At 34.9% G+C, this 24,109-nt stretch overlaps 3 protein-coding genes and 1 non-coding gene across 4 annotated transcripts; 2 read left to right on the top strand and 2 right to left on the bottom strand.

The window, feature by feature from the left end:
* Nucleotides 1-740: 740 nt before the first annotated feature.
* Nucleotides 741-10,421, bottom strand: LOC145595097 (folylpolyglutamate synthase-like). The gene is made up of 16 exons (XM_081651456.1): nt 10,364-10,421; nt 10,003-10,145; nt 9,765-9,830; nt 9,246-9,355; nt 6,919-6,979; nt 5,702-5,785; nt 5,525-5,581; nt 5,378-5,438; nt 4,298-4,344; nt 3,856-3,933; nt 3,215-3,379; nt 2,828-3,124; nt 2,343-2,421; nt 1,751-1,900; nt 1,389-1,549; nt 741-1,305 (listed from the first exon to the last, which is right to left on the bottom strand). The coding sequence occupies exons 1-16, from the start codon at nt 10,371-10,373 to the stop codon at nt 1,246-1,248; spliced, it is 1,629 nt and encodes a 542-aa protein (XP_081507582.1). The 5' UTR covers nt 10,374-10,421; the 3' UTR covers nt 741-1,245.
* Nucleotides 10,422-12,034: 1,613 nt separating this feature from the next.
* On the bottom strand, nt 12,035-13,148 carry LOC145595781 (putative glycosyltransferase At5g20260). The gene has a single exon (XM_081652203.1). The coding sequence runs from the start codon at nt 13,018-13,020 to the stop codon at nt 12,091-12,093; it is 930 nt and encodes a 309-aa protein (XP_081508329.1). The 5' UTR covers nt 13,021-13,148; the 3' UTR covers nt 12,035-12,090.
* An 879-nt stretch (nt 13,149-14,027) lies between these two features.
* TRNAV-CAC (transfer RNA valine (anticodon CAC)) lies at nt 14,028-14,101 on the top strand. Its single transcript has one exon. It is a non-coding gene; the product is annotated as a tRNA-Val (tRNA).
* A 2,246-nt stretch (nt 14,102-16,347) lies between these two features.
* On the top strand, nt 16,348-23,818 carry LOC145594856 (uncharacterized). The gene is made up of 6 exons (XM_081651201.1): nt 16,348-16,561; nt 17,021-17,060; nt 17,145-17,228; nt 19,622-19,787; nt 21,941-22,199; nt 23,238-23,818. The coding sequence occupies exons 1-6, from the start codon at nt 16,508-16,510 to the stop codon at nt 23,427-23,429; spliced, it is 795 nt and encodes a 264-aa protein (XP_081507327.1). The 5' UTR covers nt 16,348-16,507; the 3' UTR covers nt 23,430-23,818.
* Nucleotides 23,819-24,109: the final 291 nt, after the last annotated feature.

The following is a 24,109-nucleotide window of genomic DNA, read 5'->3' on the forward strand; positions in this document are numbered from 1 at the left end:
CGAATTGTCAAGGGTATCTTAATATCAAATATACTTGTAACTCCTCAGCTCCTCCTCATCTACTTTCCCATGATACATGGTGCTGACTGCTGAATAGCCTTTGATGAAATAATCTATACTTACGATACCAGGAAAATAATTATAATTATGTAATTGTTAAATTAGTTTCAACTATCAAGTATACATTCAAAAAATCAATTTTTTATTTATTTTTTTTATTTTTTATTATTCATTCTAACACACTATAAAGATATTGTCAAAGTAGTGCATTTAGCAGATGTAAAAGTCTAATTTTTACAAGTATTAAGAATTACAAGGTACGAGTAGACCTAACCAAACTTAGGTCCAATTTTTTTTTTTTTTTTTTTTTTTTTTTTTTTTTTTTTTTTGGTTGGTAAGAAGAAGGGCCCTATCGGATCAGAAGCTCTCACAAGTCTTCTTGACTTGGGTTAGCAGGCTAGGCACTTTGAGAGTGAGGAGAAAGGCGGAAGGGTAAGGAAATCCCAACCTCAAACTCCCAAACTGCCTCTAATGGGGGTTTGTTCCCACAACCTCATCACTAGACCAAGTTAGCTATGCTTGGTGGTCCAATTATAATAATAAACTACCAAACACCCTCTGTACCAAAGATAATACTCAGACCTCTGATTTGCCTTGGTATAGCCTATTTCTGAACCAAAGATTAATCATATTTATGAAAACATATGTTCAATGAAAAATGTTGCTGAAAAACTAGGAAGTTTGTCAAAATTGCATAGTAGATAACTGATTCGAATAAAATATGATGAGATTGGGTGTGTATGTTCATGTTTATACAGATTCGTAATCAATGAAGCACTAAAATTACAACACCAGAAAGAGAACAACATAAACAAACACATAAAAAGCGAAAGATAACTGAGAAATTATCAGCCTTTTCTTTCCTTTTCCTCTGGTGATTCAGAAAATAATGATACTAACTGATATAAAAGCTCCAGAAATTGTTAGCCTGGATCCACTAAGAATTACCCTGAGGCAAGCAAATTTGTGGGCATCAAAAGTCTTCTCTTGCTACGTCTATCTTTGCTCGTCAAGGGTGCCAAATTTTAAAGATTGGCCAGAAACTGTTAAGTAGGCTGCTCTTAAAAATGTGAGCTTTTGCAGTATCTCAGATGTCTTTCTCAAGCCGGTTATTGAGTCCATAAAAAAAAAACCTCTGACTCCAATCAATACCAATGCTAGGGACTAAGAAAACTCATCTGTGTTTCATTTCCTTATTAATCTCAAAACATCCCCAATCAAATGCAGGGAGCCCGTTACTAGGACCTGAAATATTAACTCATAATAGTTAAAAGTTATGCTCGAGCAGGTAATGTAAGATGCTATCAGAAAAGAAAAACTTGATCTACCTGAACACGAACAGACTGATTTTGTCGGGCGTTGTCTCTCAGCCATTTGATGGCCAAGGGAAGTGTTGGAAAGACTTTGCTGCTTGTACCACTGATTATACCCTTCTCCTTTTCATCCTGTGCTTCATCAGGACTGAGGTCTGAATCCTTTGCAGACCCACCTACAGTTGAAAAGATTCATTGATTCACATACAAGAACTCATAAAACTCAAATAGGTCCAATACAACCAAATCAAAAATGCTTATTTCATTTTTCATTATTTGTGCTCACAATATCTTGCAAATTATGTTTCAAGTCTACAAAAATAAAGCACAAGGGCCAAAATAAGACAATTGATGGTGGATGTGAAGGGTAATCCCACCTTTATCCGCATTAACAAGACTTTCCCATACTCTCTGGAGCGTTAGCTGCCATGATAAATCAGCTCGTGTAGTTGTTTGTGGCACATTAGTAGTGACCTTGTTGTATACTGATATATTTGGAACGAAGAACGCCTGTTTAAATTGCACTCCTGATCATATCAAAATAAGCTTTAGTGAATTAACCAGGAGAAAAATAATTCTCTCACCAAATATAATCTTAGGAGACAATTTATAACAATCTATTAAGAGGCTAAATTACTGAATATAGTGATGCTTTTATTATTTCAAAGCAATCAGCTAACAATTGCAATATTTCCCTATTAAAAAAGCTAACTATCACAATATCTTTATTCTCAGCAAATTATCAAAGAAATCCCAATAATTACTATACAAGATAATAACATATACAAAGGGGTTTCTTCCATCAACTTAGAGCAAGGTAGAAAGCTTAAATAATAATGCAGGCAGGTAAATAAGCAGGCAGTCTAGCAGGAAAATGAACTCTCAGCATGTTAAGACATAGATTGTGCAATTTCTACATAAGCTAGGGTAAATAAGCAATTAAATTGATAACTGACTCGCTCAACCTACCATGACTTGCGCAGGCTTTCACTAAACGTGGTAAAAGCAACTGAGGATCCCGTACAGACATACAATTAAAGAGCAATATCTGCAAGTTCGAAAATAGCAAATTAGTTTCCATGATTTCATTGGCAGGTATAATATACACCAAAAAGTATCAACAATGTTCTGAAAATTCTTGTCTCAATTCATATTAATTAAATATTCTTCCCTTTTTTTAAGATAAATAAGGAAATCAGTTCTAGTTTGACTTTTATTACTCCCTATTTATTACACCATTAGAAGAAGCAAAGCAATGTAACTTGATTAATCATAAAGCACGAAATGATTCCATGCAACAGAAAACTAAAGGCAGAAAATAATAAAATATCAGCATCATAGAATCGGCTACCTAAACTACGTTATGTCTTAGCAAAACATGTGTATGTCCAACTTCCACAAGTCATTTTCAAACAAACTGCACAACTGAAGATTTGTATACTTTATACCATTACCTGAGTTGAGCTTTCCCTTGAAGCAGAATTGTGAAAACTATGTGCCATTTCAAAAGATATGCTTGAATTGTCAGATATTGGATGCTCTACATAGCTCACTAGTTTCTCATCTTCTTTGATGACATTCGAAAACCATTTTCCACAAACATCCATGCTTTCTGGACTATGGGCTCCATCCATATAGAATACCAAATCTCCATGACCTTCGGTGCTGATATATTGATCAGGGACAATTTGGGCTCTTCCTTGTAGACTAGCAGTTGTCAACCCTTTAATGAATTGCTCAGGTAAGGAGCTCTGACCACACCAAAATAGATAGATGATTTGATTAATGAATACAAATTAAATTGAACCACTTAACAAATTTCATGATTAAAGCATACATACAGTGTTTAGAAGGTAGGGGACTTCAACATGTCCAGTCCTTTGAAGCCAAGTAGAGCACAAGGACACAGCAAGCCCAGCATTTAAAAATTGGTGCTCACCATGTAGACCAAGTTGCAAGCCATTTAGCAAGTTAGGATCTAATGGAGATGCTACTTGAAGATTTACCTGCAATAAGATTTTGCTGATCAATCACCCACATTTGCAGAACAACTTAAAATATTTCATACCTAAGATTGCAAGTGGTTTAATATATTTATAGGTATATTGTACTCGTAGCCAAATTACAAAAAGATGTAGATCCTAGGAACATGCAACCACAGATATATCCCTAAGACGCCTGTAAAAATCACCCAGAGAATAAAGGTTGCCTGTTCTGTTGAAATGCAAGAAATTCTTAGAACTAGTGGACTTCACCTAATTTCATAACAGTAAATAATGACTCATAAACATAAAAAAGAACAAAACAGATAGAATTTGCAAATTTCTTTCCCCTAGGTACATAGTATCGATTTCTCACAGGTGTTCTAAGCTCAATCTGCGCTATCTAACAATATGACAAGCCTTTTAGGATAGTAAGAAAATAGACAGGAAATAAACACAAGAATAAAATTTCATTCGACAATAACTACAATTCAACTCACATTCAATTTTGAGGCATTTTCTTCAAGTACAGACATTGCTTCCTCAGGCTGCGGCACAGTAAAAGCAGGAATACCTTGCTGCAACAAAACCTCAAAGTTGTTGAGAGAAGAGAGAGAGAGAGAGAGATCACCTGAGTTTCACTAATTTTAACATTTTCTTATGAACATATTTTATCTAAACTTATTAGACCTAAAGTAAAAAAAAAATAAGGTGGGGAGAATAGAGCCTTAGAAATTCTCCTTAAAACTCATTAATCCTGAACTTAAATGTCCTTAACTTATTTTATCTAGCATAAAACTTAATAATAGAACTTATTAGACATGAAATAAGTAAATATAAGTGGGGGAGAACAGAGCCATAGAAATTTTCCTCCCAGCTCAAGTCACCTAAAAAGTAAAATAAACATAACTAATTTCATAAAGAGAAGAAACATATGGACACCTTGAAAATGCCAGCTTTTTCTCCAGCAATTAGTCCAAGAGTGTTTCCTACAGCAATGTCAAACAGAAAAGACTTTGTAAGAAAAGGGAAAAGGAGAACAAATAGGAAAACCAAAGAACAATGGTAGGAAGGATGATGATCAATTACACAGTTGAATCATGCAAGTTCGTTAAAATAGCCATAGGTACATATTGATCCCACCAAGAGCAAGGTGTTGGAATATCAAGACCAAATCACTTGCAGAACTAAAGATCCACATAAACTTATATTCCTATACTACCATTCTCAGCCCTGCTTCAGCAAAAGTCCCAACAGGGTATGGTTGTACCTTGTACATATGTCATGCATCTTTCTATCAATTTATTTTGAAAGACCAATTGAGTAATTTACTTATTCTACCATAAAAATCTCCATACTCAGCTTAGTAGAATTCGTTGAAGGGTTTTTAAATAGGATTAAAAAATTCCCTTTTTGCCATAATTTACCTAAAGATCTATCATTTATCCAAGTTGAACCAGAAAGACTCAAATTCCAATAGTAACAGATTACGTGGCGTAGGTGTGGGTGACCAGCAGCAATAAAACTTCTTTTATTTTTGAACAGAAATATATGACCAACAGTAGTTCGCAAATTTATAAAGAATAAATACTTTTATACTTTAATCATTAGATAGTGAGAATAATACAGATGAGGAATTCTTAGAACAAATAACTTTAGTTTATTGTTTTAAGAGATGGGGGAATTCATGTTTGGGGGAATTCATCTTGTTAAAAGTGAGAGGAATCAAATTTGAAAAAGAACACATCTGTCCATGTCACTTCAATAGATTCAAACATAGCGCATCTGACATGTATAGTCAACAGGGGAACATTCAAAAGCATTTGTGCAGATGCCTTAAGTGATTAGCCAGCAAGAATCAAGCCCAAGCAGACATAATGAGAATAAATCAGATTCCTTAAGAGTAAAAATTCTATCAACAGCTATTCAAGTTTTACCCTTCAGCATGAGCAGTTTGGAGAAATTTTAAATAAGTATCATCTGCAGAATCAATTGTTTACAAACTTGAACAAAATCACTGACCTAGTATTTCCATGTGATCAAATCCAAGAGAGGATATACCACAAACAATTGGTGCCTGTACCTGAAAAATGATAGCATGTATGAGCAACATTGGTGGTAGCAGCCATATAAACACACTAAATGCGATGTATGTAGCATAAATCGCACCACATTTGTCGCATCAAACTTTCCACCCAGCCCAACCTCCATGATAGCTACATCAACCTGCAAATTTTAGCTTGTTATTTAAGGCTTTAGGCAATATTATCCTATCTATCAAATTAAGATAATATTACTAGCAAAAGAAAGAGAGAGATAAACATTAGATAATGTTTCATAATCTACCTGCTCTGCAGAAAATATCTTGAAGGCAAGAAGAGCTAAGAAGCGGAAATATGTAGGCATTGGTATGTCATCGGTAGCTTTTTCCTGCACAGAACAACCACATAAACTGCTTCAATGTGAAGAGAAAACACATCATGACCCCAATGCATCCAAAGACACTCCCACCCTCAGAAAGGCAAGGAGAGTCAATGTAAATAGCCTTATGGTCCTATATGAAATATCTATATGATATTTCAAAATAAATTTATACGAATGCAGAATTCAATGAGGCACTATAATGTACTCCATTAAAATCCAGTAGTCAACGAGTAGTGAATCTTCGACTTTGAGGGGAGTGGACACAGAAGAATGAAGATATCAGATTTATAAAAGCATTGCAGGATAGTCAAGAATTCAAGATTTCAAGATGTCACCCGTTGCAAGTTTGCAAACAACAAAGCACTTTGTGTATGAAGCAGTGCAACATATGCGATGTTAATTATTGCGAGGACTAAGAAATCTGTTAACTTCACCCTTTCCTGCCTCAGCTCCCCACCCCCCAAAATAAAAAGAAAAAGAAATAGAGAAAATTGCACTCGGCCAATTATCTAATAACAGAAGAGTCCAAGTATATAAAAGGCAACGAGTTAGAAACAGGATGACCTCAGATAAGTTGCACAAAAGACACATGATTAGTTAACCTATGGGCATGGTGGTTCTACATATTATCTCACTGAAACCATCTGATTGCTGTAGCACAATTTGCAAATGGAAGCATATTTTTGGTTATTTACATTTTGTCCAAAAGATAGATATCAGCTTCTAATATCATGACGGTGATGATTTCTCAGAGAAAAATACTTTTACTTGAACATCAACAATAACATGAGTTTGAGTTTGATCACCCTAACCTTCACAGCAATATCAAATGTTAATATTACATCGAAAATTTTATGTGAAAATTGAAAATCAAAACATGTATATGTCCTGAAGCTTGTCTGATGCTCTAGGTTGCTCGAGATGAGAAACATTCAAGACAAACACAGAACAAAAGCTTTACATAACACAAGGGCAAATTGGTGAACATGAGAAGCTAAGGAAAAGTTGAGCTACAACCTAAAGAGGTTATATAAACTCATCTAATCATTGTAAAGGGAATTGCATCAAATGAGCCATGTATCATCTTAATACTAAGTAGGGGCATGACAAACTCAGTCCATAGAAAATTTAAAAGATACCTTTAGCCTGTCATAACACCACCAGAAGTACGCCAAAAACTTTTCTTGACATATTTCAGCACTACAAAAGAGATCAATGCCTCATGAGTGAAATGTGAATGAATACTGTTTAAATAACAAGTGAAATAACACACGCACACACACACCAAAAGAAGAAGAAGAAGAAGAAAAACCTCCATTTACTAAGCTAATAGAATCTGTTTCTTTCACATGTATATAAAGAGGAAAACATCAGTAGAAGAAGGGAGTTGTCCAAATCAACAAAGAATCACACATTTCACAGTTCATCTTATTATAGAGGCCCTTCCCTAAAGGCTACTTTCTTAGTAACATATGCCTACAGGAAGCCATATAAACAATCAGTTCCCAGTAGCAACACTATACATAATTCTGACTGTGATAGCAGACAAAATGATATTCTATTTTGGCAAATGTAGGCTGAAAGAGCATAGAGCCAATATTAATTTATTTTTTGCTAATCCTACCCAAACCAACACATTCTCCATCAAATGAATAATTAATTCAAGTTCAGATACACAAGGCTTAGACTCCAAAGATGGAGGCTATAGGCGTCCAAGGGAAGTTAGACGAGGACAAGGACATCGGATTGGTGTAAGGAAAAAAAAAAAGGCAGGAAAATTTACCAACTCGTCCACAAAAAATGGGAAATAGGACATGGTAGGCAAAGCAGATCTTTCTCTTCCAAGTTAAAACCTATTACACTTTCAATTGTCAGTTCGTTACTTATCTTTCAAATTAGGCACTACATGTTTTCAATTTCCAAAAAGACCTTAAATTAGAAGACACTAGGATTCCCTCACCTCCCCAATATTAAAAGGTACACCTAAATAAGGAAGAGACTAACTTCCATTAAACAACTTACCATCTGAATTGGCTTAATTTTGCAGCTAAGTACTTAGCCAAAAAATAATCATAATTCAGATAAAGATGAAAGCATCCATGATTATCTTGAGGTGAAGCCTTGGAAAGGAAACTAGATCCAAGAATCCTAATCTACTTACCTTAAAACAATCTGGCCTCCATAACTAAACTTAAATTACATCAATCTTCAAAATCACCGTAGGATGGCTTCTCTTACCTCAAACTTACATCGATAACCAGACCCAAAACCCCAGTGTCCCCCCACCCCCCTCCTCTCCCCCCAATTCACATGAACATGATATACCAATGAAGAATCCCCAGTACACCAACTTTATCACCTCCAAAAACTTTTCTCCCAACTAACTTGTCAATGGCATATCAAACAACACCATTAATGAAAATCCTAATCAACTTCAATATTTGAATCTCTTCAACCACTTTAGTCACTAAGATTGTATCAAAAAGCAGTCAATTCACCATTAAAAAGTACAGCTGAGATATAAATAACCCAGGCTACTTCAAAGGCTGAGAACCCCACTTACGTTCTTATGAACACTATAATAAGACTATCAATGATCTCATCTTTTTACCTATTTATATTGTGACATTAACAACTAAAGCATTGTAAATGAAACATAAGATCAACTCAACCGCTCTATCAAGTATCCATAAAAAATCACAATAAATCCCGTCAAGAAAAGGAGATTTGTCCTGCTGCATATCAAAGTTAAAACCACTTCCTCACAAAATTCTCCTTAACCATTCCCAAGTGCGCAACCCATGAACCATATTTCCAAAAACATCTTGCACTCTCATTAGTCTCTAAGTCCCTACAATTAAAAGGGGGGAAAAAAAACCCTTTTAAGCAACTTAGAATGATTTTTTATCTCCTTCCAACTGTCAATCACATCGGTAGCATATTTATTATCATAGAAAGCCTTCTCTTTGAAGAATAAGCTCCTCTAATTTTATTTTATTTTTCCGACAGTTTTATTTTCCCAAAACAGCTCTCACTGTCATTAAAATCTCACTTTTCAGGCCCTTGATTCCCTAAAGAACCTTTTGTACCAGCTTATTCTCATATAAGTTCATTTCCAACCCCCCACCCCCCATCCCGCGACTTCACACTATAATCCACACTCACGATGATAATTGACAAAGCTACAATATAAGGCATGTTTGGCTGATCAGTGATTGAATAAGAATAGCACTCACTCAACATGGCATACAAACAAAAATATAATTAGCCATGAAATAAATAAAAGAGCTCGAAACATAAAGGGTTTTGGAATGAACAATAAAATCTTATTTTATAAAAAAGAGGCAATGGCTGGTATTATGCTTGTCAATTTACAAGGTAACATAAACATGTACAGCATGACTCAACTTCAGACAATTTTAGAACAGTTAATGTGAATGAAAAGAACCTTTAAGTTATAACTTACCCATCTAATAGAAATCTTTCGCGGACGTCCATTAAGTGTGGGGACGTAAAAAGCCCGGTATGGAAGCCACAATTGCGTAATATGGACTCAGTAAAAGCACAAGTCGAACCCTAAGCACATAGACAGACAAAAGAATCATCATTTAATGTCTGTAACACAAGTTCATAGTTTCTCTCTTAATGACAAGAAAGATCAGTAATCCTACAGCTGACTTGTGAGAGACTACAATGCACAAGCCCGCTTAAAGACACTTTGTTATTCAATTCAGTAATCCCAACAAACCACAAATGCGAAATTTCTTCAGAAATACTCCCTGGTTTCAAATTAACTTTGTTATACAATTCAGTTATACCAACAAACCACAAATGCGAAATCACTTCAGAAATACTCCCTCAATTTCAAATTAATTGCAACGTTCCCATATGACACGGAGATATGTTTCTGTATGAGTGTACGACACGTAGATATTCATTTAACAAATTCATTGTCTAATTAACATAAAGGATTGAAGACAAATACCTTTCCTTTGGTGCCAGCCACATGAATAACCTTCAACTTAGAAATTGGTTCTTCCAACTCCAATATCTGCGAAATCCCACACAAACCTAATATACATTATTACCCTAATAATCCCAAAATAAATCAATTTTGAGACAAAAAAATGTAAATCAAGCATAATAATAAAAGTATATAATCATATGATCAACTAATTTTAGATAAAATGACATGAAAATTAACATAATAACAAAAGTGTAACCTTAATATAATCAAACAGCAACTCAAAGCGATCACCACTATTGCTCTTCTCCGCACGAGTTCGAGTAGTAATCAAAGATGACAGCGCACTCATTGCCTCCTCATATGGCGACGGCTTAGGATTCGCCAATCCATCACCACCCTCTACAATTAGTTGGAAAATCCCAGAAAAACATAATTAAAAAGCAGGGGAAGTATCATTGAAGTTGAACAAATTGAATCAAAGATTGCATTTTTACAGAAACCCAGATGAAAATTAATGTAATTATTCATCATAATGCATAGTTCTGCAGAAATATTATTACCCATTATAGAAATTAATTTGTATTATATGAAAATTACATCAATTTATAAATTGTTACCTGCTGACATGATGAATGAAGCTTAGGATTTGAGTGAATGAAGGTTGGTGAGGAGATAAATGAAATTAGATAAAGGAGTGAGCAATAAGAGTGGCTGTTGCCGCAAGCCTACAAAAAGTTTCGTTCTTTAACTGCAGATTTGCTTTTGATTTATAAACGACAAAAGTTTAAAGTGGCCTTGAATTGATGTCCAATATTCTAGTATTGGAGGTGGGCGCAATTCAGAGATGTCGTGCTAATTTTTCTGACAATAATGGTTCATGAATCTAACTCCAACTATATCGTAAAAAGAAGTGGAGCAATTGGAGGTTGTAATTCGTTTTTAGGGCAATTTGTTGACAGTTTGCCATTTGAAGCATATCATGGCATTTTCTTGGCATATTCGCCTTTTCGATGTTTGGACACAAGTACGAGTTAAGTATGATCATAAGTGTTTGTTGTCTAACATATGAAGTACGAAGTACAAGTGTTATAAATTGCCTCTAGATTCAATGGTAATTTGATTGACATTCCTTCCTCCAAGAAGGCCCAAGCCCCAAAAGATTTCACAGAAGATGAGTTAAAATGTTAAATTTAGAAGACATGATTTAAGAATGGAGGGAGTTGATATAGGTTGGGACAAAGCAATGAGGCAACCAGGTAGTAAACTGGGTCACTCTTTTGATTTTTCATTATACAGAAGTTAATTGTGATCAACAGTCGTTTCGTTGGTGTGTGGTTTGTGCTGTGGCAAAGACCATGATAATATGAAGAGTTGGTACAATGCTTAATGAGGAAGTTGGAGTAAAGCGGCATATTGCTGGAAATTTCCCTTTTGTGTGGAAATTTTTTGCCATATCATACATGACTATTATGTAAGCTAAGTTTCATGCAATCCTTGTTACTATGTGGTTCTACCTAGAATTGAACCTTACTTGGCTTTTATGCAGATCACCTCTTTTACTCTCTAGCTGACTTTTCCTCGTGTTATGGCATTAACTCAGGGCAAAAACACATATGTGATCAATTTAGGTTAATCTAAAAAATAATTAATATATTTTTTAAAATTGGATTAGTGATGGACAATATGGACTAGTGTGGTAGTAAAAGTGAAATATAGTAATTTTTGCTAGGTGACCTTCAACTGCACTTCATATGATAACTTTATCGTACTCCGGTCTTAAAATTCACATATACCGATTTTTTTTTTTTTGGTCATAAAGAGTTTAAAAATAAGTCTTTACAAGGTACATACATTAGCAACTAACAACATCACAAACATATACAATGTGCAAACAAAGGTCATGTTTTTAAATATTGTTCTCTCTCGATCATTTTAATTTATAATTATAAAATGTGAGGGAAATTCTTGAAAATACACATATAGTTGGTAACAAATAGATCTTATGTAGAACTTAAATGTATACATGGTGGGTAGTGCAACTAAACGTTTTAGTTTAAACTGATATGGTGAGACGTGATTAGCTTACCAATTGCTTTTAAAGAAGTATAGTTTAGATCATTCAAATGAAAAATCAAATGCAAACGTAACATTTATAGCCAATCTACACATCAACACATGCCTATTTCTCCACTCCATTATTCTTCCACAACCAACAACAAATCAAACATTACTCCACCAAACTAATTAATTAATTATAATTAATAACAATAAATTAAGGGTTTGGTAAAATAATCTATTCAATAATCATGATTCATGATCACATCATGCGGTTGTCGTTTAATACTCACATTATTTCCCACTTAGAATATCTAATGCTATGTCTTCTAACCCACAATTGATACATCACCATATGAAACGCATCGTATGGCTCTGGTGACGACTCATTCCATGCAAAATGTTGTGTCACCGCTACACCCAATTGCCTCATCTTCTCATACGTGCCATCCTCGCACGTGCGGATCAACGCCTTTTTTAACTCATCCGACCCTATATTTGAACCCACAAACAATGCAATTTCGGACCATTTAATAACATCTATTAACGGCAAGTCTTGTATTGAACGGTCAGTAATTACCACTGGAACACACCCTTGTGCTAATGCCACACTCAATGGATCCAACCCTTCAACATCATAAACAAACAAACAAAACTTACTATTTTTAACCCTTTCCATAAATATCCCTTCATCTGACGGCTCAGATTCGATCAGAAACTCGGCATCATTTCTCAACCCATTGATCAACTCTACATTTGATTGCACCTCAGTGAACCTCCAATACCCTAACAAGCGCGTGGGAACACCCTCACTTTGTAGTGCGCGTGGGAGAAGGGAAAACGGAGGGAGGGTGATATCTTTATGAGGGATAAACTCACGCGCGGGTACAGGAAAACACGCGATCTGAATAGCATTCTTTTTTAACTCGACAACGTTTCGACTACAGCTAGGACCTACCCCTTGGCAAGAAAAGTAAAAGTGGTCAGCCCCAAGGGAGCGGTTCCAGTAAGGGAATGAGGTTCGGATGAGCTGGATATGGCGGTCGAGGGAGCGCGTGGATAAAGGAGGGAAAGGTAGGAAGAAGAGAGTAGCTTGGTTAGGGTTGTGAGTAAGGAAGTTAGAGGTTAAAAGAGAGTTGTGAAGAAGAGAGAAAGGAGTTGAGTCGTATTGCTGGTGGTTAGGTGTTGGGTAAGTGAAGATTTTAAGGTTAGTGATCATTTTTTCGTAGTCGGAAAAAAATGTGGTTTTGGAGTTGTACACGGCGGAGTTGGCCGCCGTGGTTGGTGGTTGAAGGAAGAGGATGAGGAAGAGAAAGGAGAGTAATAGTGTAGGACTAAAAATGTCCATTTTTTTTAAGTTGAGAAAAAATGAATAAGGTGGTAGGAGGAATATCAAGTCATGAAGTATATATAAATAGGAGTGTGATATAATGTTGATTTTAGCACGTAATTGATAATTATTCATATTATGGTATAGTACAAATTGACTTTTTGTTATATGATTGTGTAATGTGTATCACGCGCCTCTAGTAGGTCTTCATTCTTCTGTCTAATTTAACTGTGGAATTGTAACATTGTTCTTTCGTATCTCCGTACTGTAATGCTTCAACGGGAACGACGATGATTTGCTGCCATGCACATGTCTCATATGACCCATGTTTTTGGTGGATAAGTTGTGGAGAGAAAACCTGCATAAATATGTACCGAATAAAATAATAATATAGACGAGATTTGGTTTAAATGAAGAAGTGTAAATAAATTAGTTGACACAAATAAATCGACAAGGTCATCATATTGATTATTCAATACCAGTATTCATAATTCATACTCGTAGTTTTAATTAACTTGTCATCAAGCTGTTGGTATCTAGCTTAGGTCTTCTGTAGTTGGTAGAAGAATAATACCGACGTATAAAAAAACTTGAATATCATCAACTAAATATTGGACAATTTTGCAATTGCATGTACTTGACTAGTTGACTTGACAAATCGACTTATCGACAGGAGCAACCTCATCGTCTTCATTATTTTACAAAGTGTTTTTTAATTGTGGTCATCACTAATTTTCCCCATTGTTTTTAAATTAATTTATGTAAAACCTGTAACAGTCTGCCATGTGTTCCCATTTTAGATTACAAAACAAAATTCTGGCTGTCTGGCATTTTAATAAAGTATAAACCCAGGTTTTCTTCTACTGATAACAAATTTAGCAATTTATAACAAATCAGTCTGGGTGGTGTAGTCGGTTATCACGCTAGTCTCACACACTAGAGGTCCCCGGTTCGAACCCGGGCTCAGACAATTTTTAAATTTTTTTTTTTAAATGCAGCATTTCATTGAATATAAAATGATAAAGTGGCTGTAAGCCTGTAATGATCTATGAATGTTGCGTTGATAATTTCATATGTTAGGTTGACATTTTATTCTTTTTTGGGGTAAAGGTTGATTAATGTAATTACAAGGCAAACAATCAATATATTATAACTTAAAAGGAATAATATGGAGTAATCCGTAGTAAAAACAAAAATACAGAGCCTATGCTTTCCAAACACATTATTTATATGTCAGTTACTCTGTTACTCACGTAAATATTAGGTTGCAAATTTGGAAAAAAAAATGAAAGGTTTATTTATCTAAACTTAATAGATTTACCACTAGTTAAAATGTAATTTGAGTATTATTGCTTATTTCTATATATCAAACAAGAAAATGATGACTTTCAATTTTAATTTGTTGGTTAAGAAAAATAACATTTTTACTTTACTATGTAATTGATTGATACACAAGTGATTTGATGTGATCAAATGAACTAGGTAAACCTCAAGGTAAAGTATTGTGTGGAACGAACTCACGTGAGTCCGGTCATACAAACAGAAAAAAAATAAAATTTTTTATTGTCAAAAATTAGATAATAATGATCACATATTAAGTTATAAATATCAGATATTAGATTTAAAGTGTCAGAAATTAGACTATAATGGTCATATTTTAGATTATAAGTATTAGATATAAGGTTTTAATGTCAGATATTATATTAGAATAATCAGATATTGGATTGTAATTGTCAGAAATTAAATTGTAATTATCTGAATTTAAATTAAAAGTATCAGAAATTAAATTATAATAGTCAGATATTAGTTTAATAAGTATCAGATATTAGACAATATTCATCATAATACTGAAACTGGAGAACTCAACCTCCGTAGTCCGTACTCTCCCTCGCTCTTGCCGCCTTCCCCTGTTCGTCTCTAATCTCCTGACAAAATTCTTTGTTTTTTGAAAGCATGAGGTAGCATATAAATTAATTAACTATGATTACCAGAATTTTGCTGAAACATCATCAATCTTTAACTTAATCTCCTCCAAACTTTGTGGGCTCTGCAAACTGGGTTGTCGCTCTATGTGGAGGCGATTATTCCGGATGGGTGTCATCGTCTTCTTGATGTTGTTAGTGGAGTTGAACTGTTGAAGGGTCGACTAAATGTGAGCTCGAGGAATCTAAGCTTTGTGGGATTGCGATTCTTGATTTTGCGTTTTTGATTCATGTGGGTGTTGTTGTCGTCTTGGTGTTTGTGGTTTATGCTGTGGTTTCTAAGGCTTTGGGTGTTTCTAGAAGATTTGGGGGGTCTTATGAGGTCTTGCCTACTGTTGCGCGGGGGATGGGAGGGGGGGGGGGGGGGGGGGGAGGGTGGTCGCCGGAGCGGCTAGGTAATGACAATGGCAATGGCAGTAGGTGGGGATGGTTGTGTGCAATATAAACTGGACTCACGTGAAACGGTAGCTTAAACTGATGGTTGAGGCCCAAGAATATATTTTATACTCTATCACTCCCCTCACATGAAAGGCCCTTTGTGCTTGAAATGTGGATGCAACACAGACCCACCCATACCTGGTGCGAATTAATTCCACTTTAAAGGAGGGGTGGATGAGATTCGAACCCGTGACCTTTGTGTCACGCTGGCTTTTGATACCATGTTAGAGGACCAACTCAACCAAAAGCTTAAACTGATGGTTGAGGCCCAGGAATATATTTTATACTCTTCCTCAAGCTCGAGTTCAATGTGTGCAAATCAATCGAGTAAATTAAAGACCAACTTAAAATTTTGTTAATTGTTTGGAATAATTGTTAGGAATAATGCTCGATTTTGATATGCATCCGGGGTGGTATAAAATAAATAAAAAAAATTGGGTCAAACTTTATATACTACTTTCATCACAATTTCGGATTCCATTAACATAAAGGAAATAACATACTTATGTTGCTCATGCGGAATCTTATTAGAATTGTTTTAATACTTACATTTGAAATGTCAAAATTTTAAGTTTTTTTTTTAAATATAGGTACGTTTTAAGACAAATCTTTTGATACCATGAAAAATTAAACGGTACAATAGAAGTATTTAAGTAGTGAGGGATTTTTACACAACCACATGTCCACATGCATGATTAATGATAATGGAAAACTAATAAAACTACTTTTGATCTCTAGATTTTTTGGTTGTTGTTAGATGTAAAAAACCTGCTTTAAAAAAAAAAATCTAATTTGTCAATTTGTACATTCCCTTGTTCGACATTAACAACAAGAAACGCAAGAAAAGGGACTTTATCAGCCATAATTGTCCCAAAGCTCGAATCTCGATCAAAAAAAATTTCACCATTTTTTTGTTGTCTTCTTCACAAAATTCTCTCTGAATCTGAAGTTTGATCATGGATGAACAGTACAATAATCTTCCAACAAGTCAATTACTCGGCTCAGTTCCAGTACGTTAATTTCTTCACTCAATTTTATCTTTTTTTGCCCTAATTCATGTTAATTTTGTTGTTCGATTCAATTCATTTTTGAATTTTTTTGTATAATGTGGCTCATTTCTTTGAAATTTTCCATGTAAATCGAACAGAAGACTGATTTTTCATGCCCTTTTCAACATGCGTTGGGTGATTGATCAATTTTGTTGATTTTTCCTCATTTGATTGAGTATTATCGAACAATTACAAATTTTTTGCAAGCTTATACTTTAATTTGTTGAAAATTTGGGTGTTTTTGATGATTATTTGAGATATTGACTAGCTCAGAGCGCAATTGATGAAATTTATGTACTGAGATTGTTTTGGAGTTTTAGATGTGGCTTTATACAGTATTAAATATGGTCTTATAATTGTTAAATGTTTCATTAATTAGGTCTTTACTATGTGATTAACTGGATTAATATTTCATGGCAGGCTGTTGTAGCTGAAGAAGGTAAGGGTAATGCGAATTCGGGTATGGCAATCTAACTGATCTTGTTGAGTTTTTGACTTCAGTTATTTTGAGGAACAATTTGCTAATTTGACTTAACTCGTGTAGCGCCCCAAGCGAATTTGCAATTCTTTCCTCCTCATCAAGGTGGAGACAAAGGACCAGGTTATCAGAATGTACCAAGTTCTAGTGGTATGCCATATTCAATCATCTCTTTACTTTCGTTAGATATTGTGTTTGACATTTAGTGCTTTAGAAATGTGTGTTGGGAGTGATAGAATGTGGTTAATGATTGTGATCACATTCTTTAGTTCGTGTTATTAAAAGAATATTATGAGTTTTGAGTGTTTAGCAATACTGCTATCTATGTTAAGTATATGTTAGATTAATCAATCTTTTTGTGACACTGTGAATTTTGAGATAAGGCAGTACCATTTTTAAGACTTGCCTTATATGAACTTCTGTGTTAATTGTATACCTTTGCTTAGTTTTGCTAGATGGTACAAGAATCACGTACCTGCTCCCTTTTTAGAGATTGTGCTTCATAATGGATGAAGGCATCACTTTTCAAACTTAGAACCATAAATTTGCTGAAGGGCATTGCTAATTATTTTCTAATCAAAGCATTCCTACATACTTCCTCCGTTTCTTTTGATTTGCAACTCACCTCACGGCCACGCAATTGGAGGAAGGATTAGATAAGATAAAGGACAAATTAATTTTAATAATTTAAACCATTATATTCTAAACCTTTTCTCTTATTGCTGGTAGTTTTTTCTTAAGTAACATATCCATTTATTATCTCAAACTTCCTCTTTTAATTGTGTGCCCTCATGCAAGTAAAAAGAAAAGGGGGAGGTACAAATTAGAGATTTGTGAAGTTGTAGGAAAGATAGACTATAAGAGCTTTAAGAATTGTGTTAAAAGGACTCAGTTTTGGGACCAAAAAGGTCAGCATGGGAAATCTATATTGGAATTGAGGAAGTAGGATTATGCCAACCAGCAAATTGGTTCGACCTCATCATTGGTGTTACCAAGGGTGTTGATACCAGACTCTTGCTGTATTCAATTGGTCTGCGACATAGAAAACCTCTTTAATGCATTTGGAAATCACCATTCCTAAAACCTTAATTTTTTGTGCATTCATTGGAGGCATTTGTTTAGAGTTCTCCGCAAGGAAATGAGAAGGATATATATACATATATATACATATATATATATATATATATATATATATATATATATATATATATATACATACATATATATATATATACATACATATGTATATATATATACATATGTATATATATATATTTTGGAGCTACTGATATGTGTCAATTTCAAGGATTCAGAGTATGTTTATCATGGGAAGTTATATTCAATTAGGGAAGGGATAACCTTTGAGAACTTTCATCTAGGAATAATAAGTGACGATGGCTCCTAAAGAGAAAAAGGAAAGTTGACTTGTTATAATACCTGTTTTGAAATTGAGGAATGACCCTTTAATATTACAGATTCGGTAGTTGTCGTAACTAAATTATGCTTCACTTGCTTGTAAGGTGGAATAAAATTTGATACAATGTGTGGCCCTCATGTAAGTATACCACTTTGCAAGATTTAATTTCTTCCTTGGACATTCTCATTAATGATGACTATGGATTGCAATTTGATTGATTCGAAGTTGTGGAAGTTTTTTAATAACATAAAGCTTGACATTTTACTCCCGTAGGTGCTCACATATGAACATAATTGAAAAAAATACTGACTAGCTTGGGGATTTTTTTGAATTTTCAACGTAACTAGTATTTGTCGGCTTCATGGTAAAATCTCATGGTAGCTTGTCTAACCTGTAATGAGATCATCGTTCTGCTGGTGCCAGATGCACATAAACTTTGTTCTCCTCACCTTAATTTCACTTTTAAAAATAGGAAAATTAAGTCCAAATAAGTTAAATTCGGGGCTGATAAGTTCAAAAGAATTAAGTTCAGGTCTGGTAAGGGGTTACGCAAGCTCAATCCTTGAATACAATAAGTTCAGAATAGTTCCAATTAGTCAATATTAGTTAGGATAACTTCAGATAAGGGAAATTCAGGTTAACAAAATGCACCCTTATGGTATGTTAGGTAGTTGTTTATAAATAGTGGTAATGGGAATGAGTTTTTAAGTGTGATTTTGCAAGAAAAGTATCATCCTTAAGTCCTTGTAGTGCAACACTGCAACCACATTCCAAACTTTCTTCATAAAAACCCATTATCACTCTATATCACCCAAGTTATGATGTAAAATATATAATTTGGGGGTGAACTAGGATTACCATGGGAACTACTTGAGATTTTTTGTACATAATTAAATAAAAATTAATTCCCATTACCACCATTGATTACCACTTACCAACTGGCTGATTGTATCTTAAAAGTTTGTTGATGTTCTCAACAGCCACCTAAATACAAAGTCTAATTTAGTGAGCTGTATAAATAGCTATCTAGCTGCAAAGTCTTATCCAGCTTTGGTACATTTGAATGTCGAAAAAGTTGCAATTTTATTCTCCTGACATGCATTGACCTCTCTTGCATGTTTTGCAGAAGGAGGTGGGCCACCACCGACAAACAACTGGCAGGGAATGTTTAATGTCTACTCATACACACAATACTTCAATGTAGACACAGACATTGTAATCAATAGATTGCTGAGTTCGTTAGATCCTCGAACTGGTGATTTCTTCAGCAAGATTGATGCAAATCCTGATCTGTGAGTATCACCTTGAATTTGATTCTGATCTTTACCCCTTGCATACAGACTGAGCTGCGTTGATTCTTGTGTGTTTTTTCCCATATTTGATCTGCCTATTTTTTACTTGCCATCCTTATCTTGTTTAAAAACATAAAAATTTGGGCATTATATTGCCACAAAAATATACTCATAATTTTTTAGAAGACCGGGTTCATCTGGAAGATTCGTTGCTCTTTGGATCATATAGGCATGGTTTAAGTAACCTTTCTGTATGGTGCATGAATTTAATACCGTGGACCATTGATGAATTAGATGGTGCTTGCAAATGAGTAGCCAATTACCATAATGGATGAAGTTAGGTACATTTGTTGATTGCTTGTACATTAGAAGGTCCATGTATTAGTAAACCAATTGACTTTTTGATGGAGTCTAAGTAAGAAGATGGGCAACTTGATAATATCTGTATCAAGAATCTAATATGCTTAACCCTAGGATGGTGAATTTGAAAGACCTTTTCTGCTTTGTATTTTTGTAGGCTGTAGGTGCAGTTCAGCTAGCGTTACGTATGTTTACGTGAAATGAGTGATTTAGACTAGAGTTAATCTGACTGGTGATCAGGTTGTTGACTATTGGGTTATCTATGGCTAGGGTCAGGTTGATCGAGGATCTACTTGCAGGCCAGCTCTAGTGTTAGCTATAGAAAATGGGATTTTGGGTAAAAGTCTTTCTATTCAAGGCTAATTCTTGTTGACATCTGACAGGATATGTTTTGATAATTTTCATCTGGACAAGTATTGAATTTGATAGACATGGTTGATGAAGGTGGAAGACATTATATTCACTGCAAAAGGGAAACATTAGTTTTAGAGATTGATAGGGTCTCTTTTGGAGCTTATATGAGAGGAAGATTTCATATCAATGTAGTCTCTGTTGTAGTTTACAGATAAGGATGGTCACATGCATAAGGTGGGAAATCAGTCAATCAATCAATCAAAGCCTTAATCCCATAAGTGGGGTCGGCTACATGAACCAAAAGTGATTATTCCGTGTAGTCATCGACAAAAATCTTCCTCCTCCATCCCTTTCAATCATGGAGGAGGAAATGATGGTTCCAAAATGCAGGACATGGAAATCTTCAAACATACTCAAAATTTATACGAAGTATGTGTGTGTGTGTGTGTGTGTGTGTGTGTGTGTGTGTGTGCCCATTATTAACAGCATATTCTAATCAATTAAGCCAAATTATATAACCTCAGTTATGAGGCAAACTTAATTTCCTAACAAGCCACGAGATCTGATTCTAAAAGCTCAACACATGTCTCCTCCATTCTTTGAAGTATAGTTGATAAACCAGACTTAATGAGGTAGAGCACCCTTTCACAAAATATGAGTATTGCACCAGATATAAACAACTTTGCACTAGAGATTTAATCGGGATTTATTTATGAACTGTGAAAGGTCCTATTAACTAGTAAGCCCCAACCTTTTTTTAAAAAAATAAAAATAAAGGTAGAAGTCAAAGTCATGCAGTCACAGAGATTTGGCCCTTAGTTCCTGATGGCCTCCTTGATTTATCTAGTGAAATTGCAGCCCCACTTTTGATAGAAGATGACAAATTCACAAACAATGTTTATTCTTCAAGTATGTGTCTTCCAGTCACAAAAGATGTCTAGAGAAAATATATGGCAACACCTGTATGATGTTTGGACCACTAACCAAAATGACCATCAACCTTAAAATACCTAAATCCAAAGTTTATGACATGTAAACTTAGGGATTTGCATGGGTCCCTCGATGTAAAACCCAGGTGGGTTAGCTCCCTTTCCTTCCTGGGCTGAAGGTTGAAAGCAGGTGACAGAACAGCTAGTTTCACTCATCCGTGTTTCTAAGTCCTAATATAGCTTTTTGTATATTGCTGATAATTCTGATCTTGGTTGTGCATATTTCTTGGTGGTTGTCTTTTATTTAACTGGAATTTTATAGTTGATGATTGCACAACACAAAAAGAATGTACCATACTTTATTGTGGCTCTCGTTTGGCTGAGATGTTCATGCCTAATCTGTTTCAACCTCTATTTTGACTTACCATCTCGGTGGGAGAAATCTGTAAATTCCATCCTGTGTTTTCTGACATTGAGGTTGCTAATGCTTATGTTTTGCTTTATTTACAGCTACGGGCTTATTTGGATTTCCACAACTTTGGTTTTTGTAATTGCTTCTCTTGGAAATTTAGCCACCTACTTAATAGGGAGTTCATCCTGGAGTTTTGATGTCAGCTTTATGAGTTTGGCTGCCAGTACAGTGTATGGCTATGCAATTGTAGTGCCCTTGGGATTTTATTTCTTGCTTCAGTATCTGGGTTCGCCTGCCAGTGTTGTACGCTTCTGGTGCATGTGGGGTTATTCACTCTTCATCTTTGTTCTAAGCTGTGTAAGTTTCCATGATCATCATGTTTATACAATTGCTATATAAATGTTTTTGTCCGAGGTTTGCATGAGTTCTCTGCACATTTTGCGTGATTTTTATTGTTTAGATTTTTTTTTCTTTTTTTTTTTTTTTTGCTGTTCTCCTTTCAACGAGCAAAACATGGAGGTGCAGAATGGCACTCTTCTTCTGCAATTCGAATTTTTTTGTTTATATAGAATTCTAGTCTGCTTAGACAACTTATCCCTTTGTGAAGTCATCGTTGTCCTTTTGTTTGCAGTGCTGTGCCTGTTAGCCTATATTCCTGTTGTCCCAAGACTCCCAACAACAATTGTCCTTTCTAGTTTATTTTGTCCCTTTGGTGGCTTTCTTTAGTCATTTAATGCAAATTCACCTAGTCATCATTTTCTATTTCCACTACGCCTGGACATTATTGGTTAATCATCACTTATTAATACTCCTGAACATTTGAGAAAAGTTTATTAGACCTTCATTGTGGGACATGGGGAGTGCTATCCTAGAAGTCACAATCAATCTACATTAGTGGAGAGCTAGTCATTTTACAGTGCCAAGTGCCTGCTGCCTTTTGGATTCGCTGCCTTCATTTTCATTGTATTTGAACTTCTAGAATTTTATTGTACTATTGATAGTGTCTTCATTTGGCAAGAAGCTAGGATACAGCTTTTGGACACTTTATACCCAATTGGCTCAAGGCTGTTGTATACTAAGTGGTGACTTGATTAGTAAGCATATTGATTCCCTATAATCTAATCAAAACCTAGGAAAATATGACCTTTTAGTTGTCCTTCCTTCCCAATGCAGGCCATATAAAACATTGTTTTTTGTAACGAAGACATGGAAGTTTGATGCATGTCACGTATCTTCATTTATGAATATCTAGCACTAACAGTGATGTCCTATACTATCATAGAATAGGTAACATTTTCAGATCCTACTGTGAGTCATATTGTTTAGTTTGACTCACTCTATTTCTACGTATTTGAGGATATACTTCCTGATATTTAAATGTGTTGAAATTTGCAGTTCTTGTTGGTAATTCCTCTGGAGTTCCTGAGATGGGTGATCATACTTCTAGCCAGTGGTGTTTCAGCTTGCTTTGTTGCCTCAAACCTCAGGACTTATGTTGAGGGGAATGATCTCATGGTGGTTTTGGTGGCTGCATTCATTTTGCAATTTGCTTTGGGACTCTTCATCAAGGTCTGGTTTTTCACATAGAACTTCGTCTTGGTAATCCGACGACTCATCTTTCCAAGACTGACTTTTTGGAGAGGGAACTTGCTTGTGAAAAAATCAATTCTGACCACGTCATGACAGGTGTTGATCATTTCAAAAAAAACAATTTTGCTATTGCTTGTGTTGATGTTGTTGTCATCGGTGCTGTTGATAATTGTTTATGTTCCAAAAGGCGTCAATATAGGATCGGTAACTTACATTAGTGTATGTAAGTGGTAGCAGATTAGGAATTGTTTCTTCTTGCTGCAATTTTCTTCATTTGGAGTGTTTTATTTTACTATTTTCTCGTGGTTTCTACAAATTTTATGTAAATAGATTTCACTTCATTGAGCAACTGAATGACGTCAGTATATTGCATTTACAAATGACTAGATGCTTTGCACACAATCTGTTTTGCTGCTATCTTTTAGTCTTGTTTCCTCCTTTTTGGAATTTTGTCACTGGATTAAGATGGTTGTCTAGCATTATGAAGAAACTAGCAGCCTCTTTAAAAAGAATTTTTAATCAACGAAATAATTAATTTTAATTTCCTTTGTTCTTTAAAAATTGTCTTATTTTCCTTTTTAGAACGTATATAACAGATTGTCTTGTTTTCAGTTTATTTAAAATGGTGCCTTCATTTTTTCACTACCTAGTTATAATAGATTGTGGCAAATTTTAAG

Source organism: Chenopodium album, chromosome 19 (genome assembly GCF_948465745.1).
Source record: "Chenopodium album chromosome 19, dcCheAlbu1.1, whole genome shotgun sequence".
In the NCBI taxonomy this organism is placed as follows: Eukaryota; Viridiplantae; Streptophyta; class Magnoliopsida; order Caryophyllales; family Amaranthaceae; genus Chenopodium; species Chenopodium album.

Coding starts and splice junctions, on each gene's coding strand:
- LOC145595097 (XM_081651456.1), bottom strand. Junction 3,125..3,214: donor TCCCCTACCTTCTAAACACT/GTATGTATGCTT, acceptor TGGTGTGGTCAG/AGCTCCTTACCTGAGCAATT. Junction 2,422..2,827: donor CAAGGGAAAGCTCAACTCAG/GTAATGGTATAA, acceptor TCGAACTTGCAG/ATATTGCTCTTTAATTGTAT.
- LOC145595781 (XM_081652203.1), bottom strand. CDS start 13,020: ATGATCACTAACCTTAAAATCTTCACTTACCCAACACCTAACCACCAG.
- LOC145594856 (XM_081651201.1), top strand. CDS start 16,508: ATGGATGAACAGTACAATAATCTTCCAACAAGTCAATTACTCGGCTCA. Junction 17,061..17,144: donor TAAGGGTAATGCGAATTCGG/GTATGGCAATCT, acceptor TAACTCGTGTAG/CGCCCCAAGCGAATTTGCAA. Junction 17,229..19,621: donor GAATGTACCAAGTTCTAGTG/GTATGCCATATT, acceptor CATGTTTTGCAG/AAGGAGGTGGGCCACCACCG.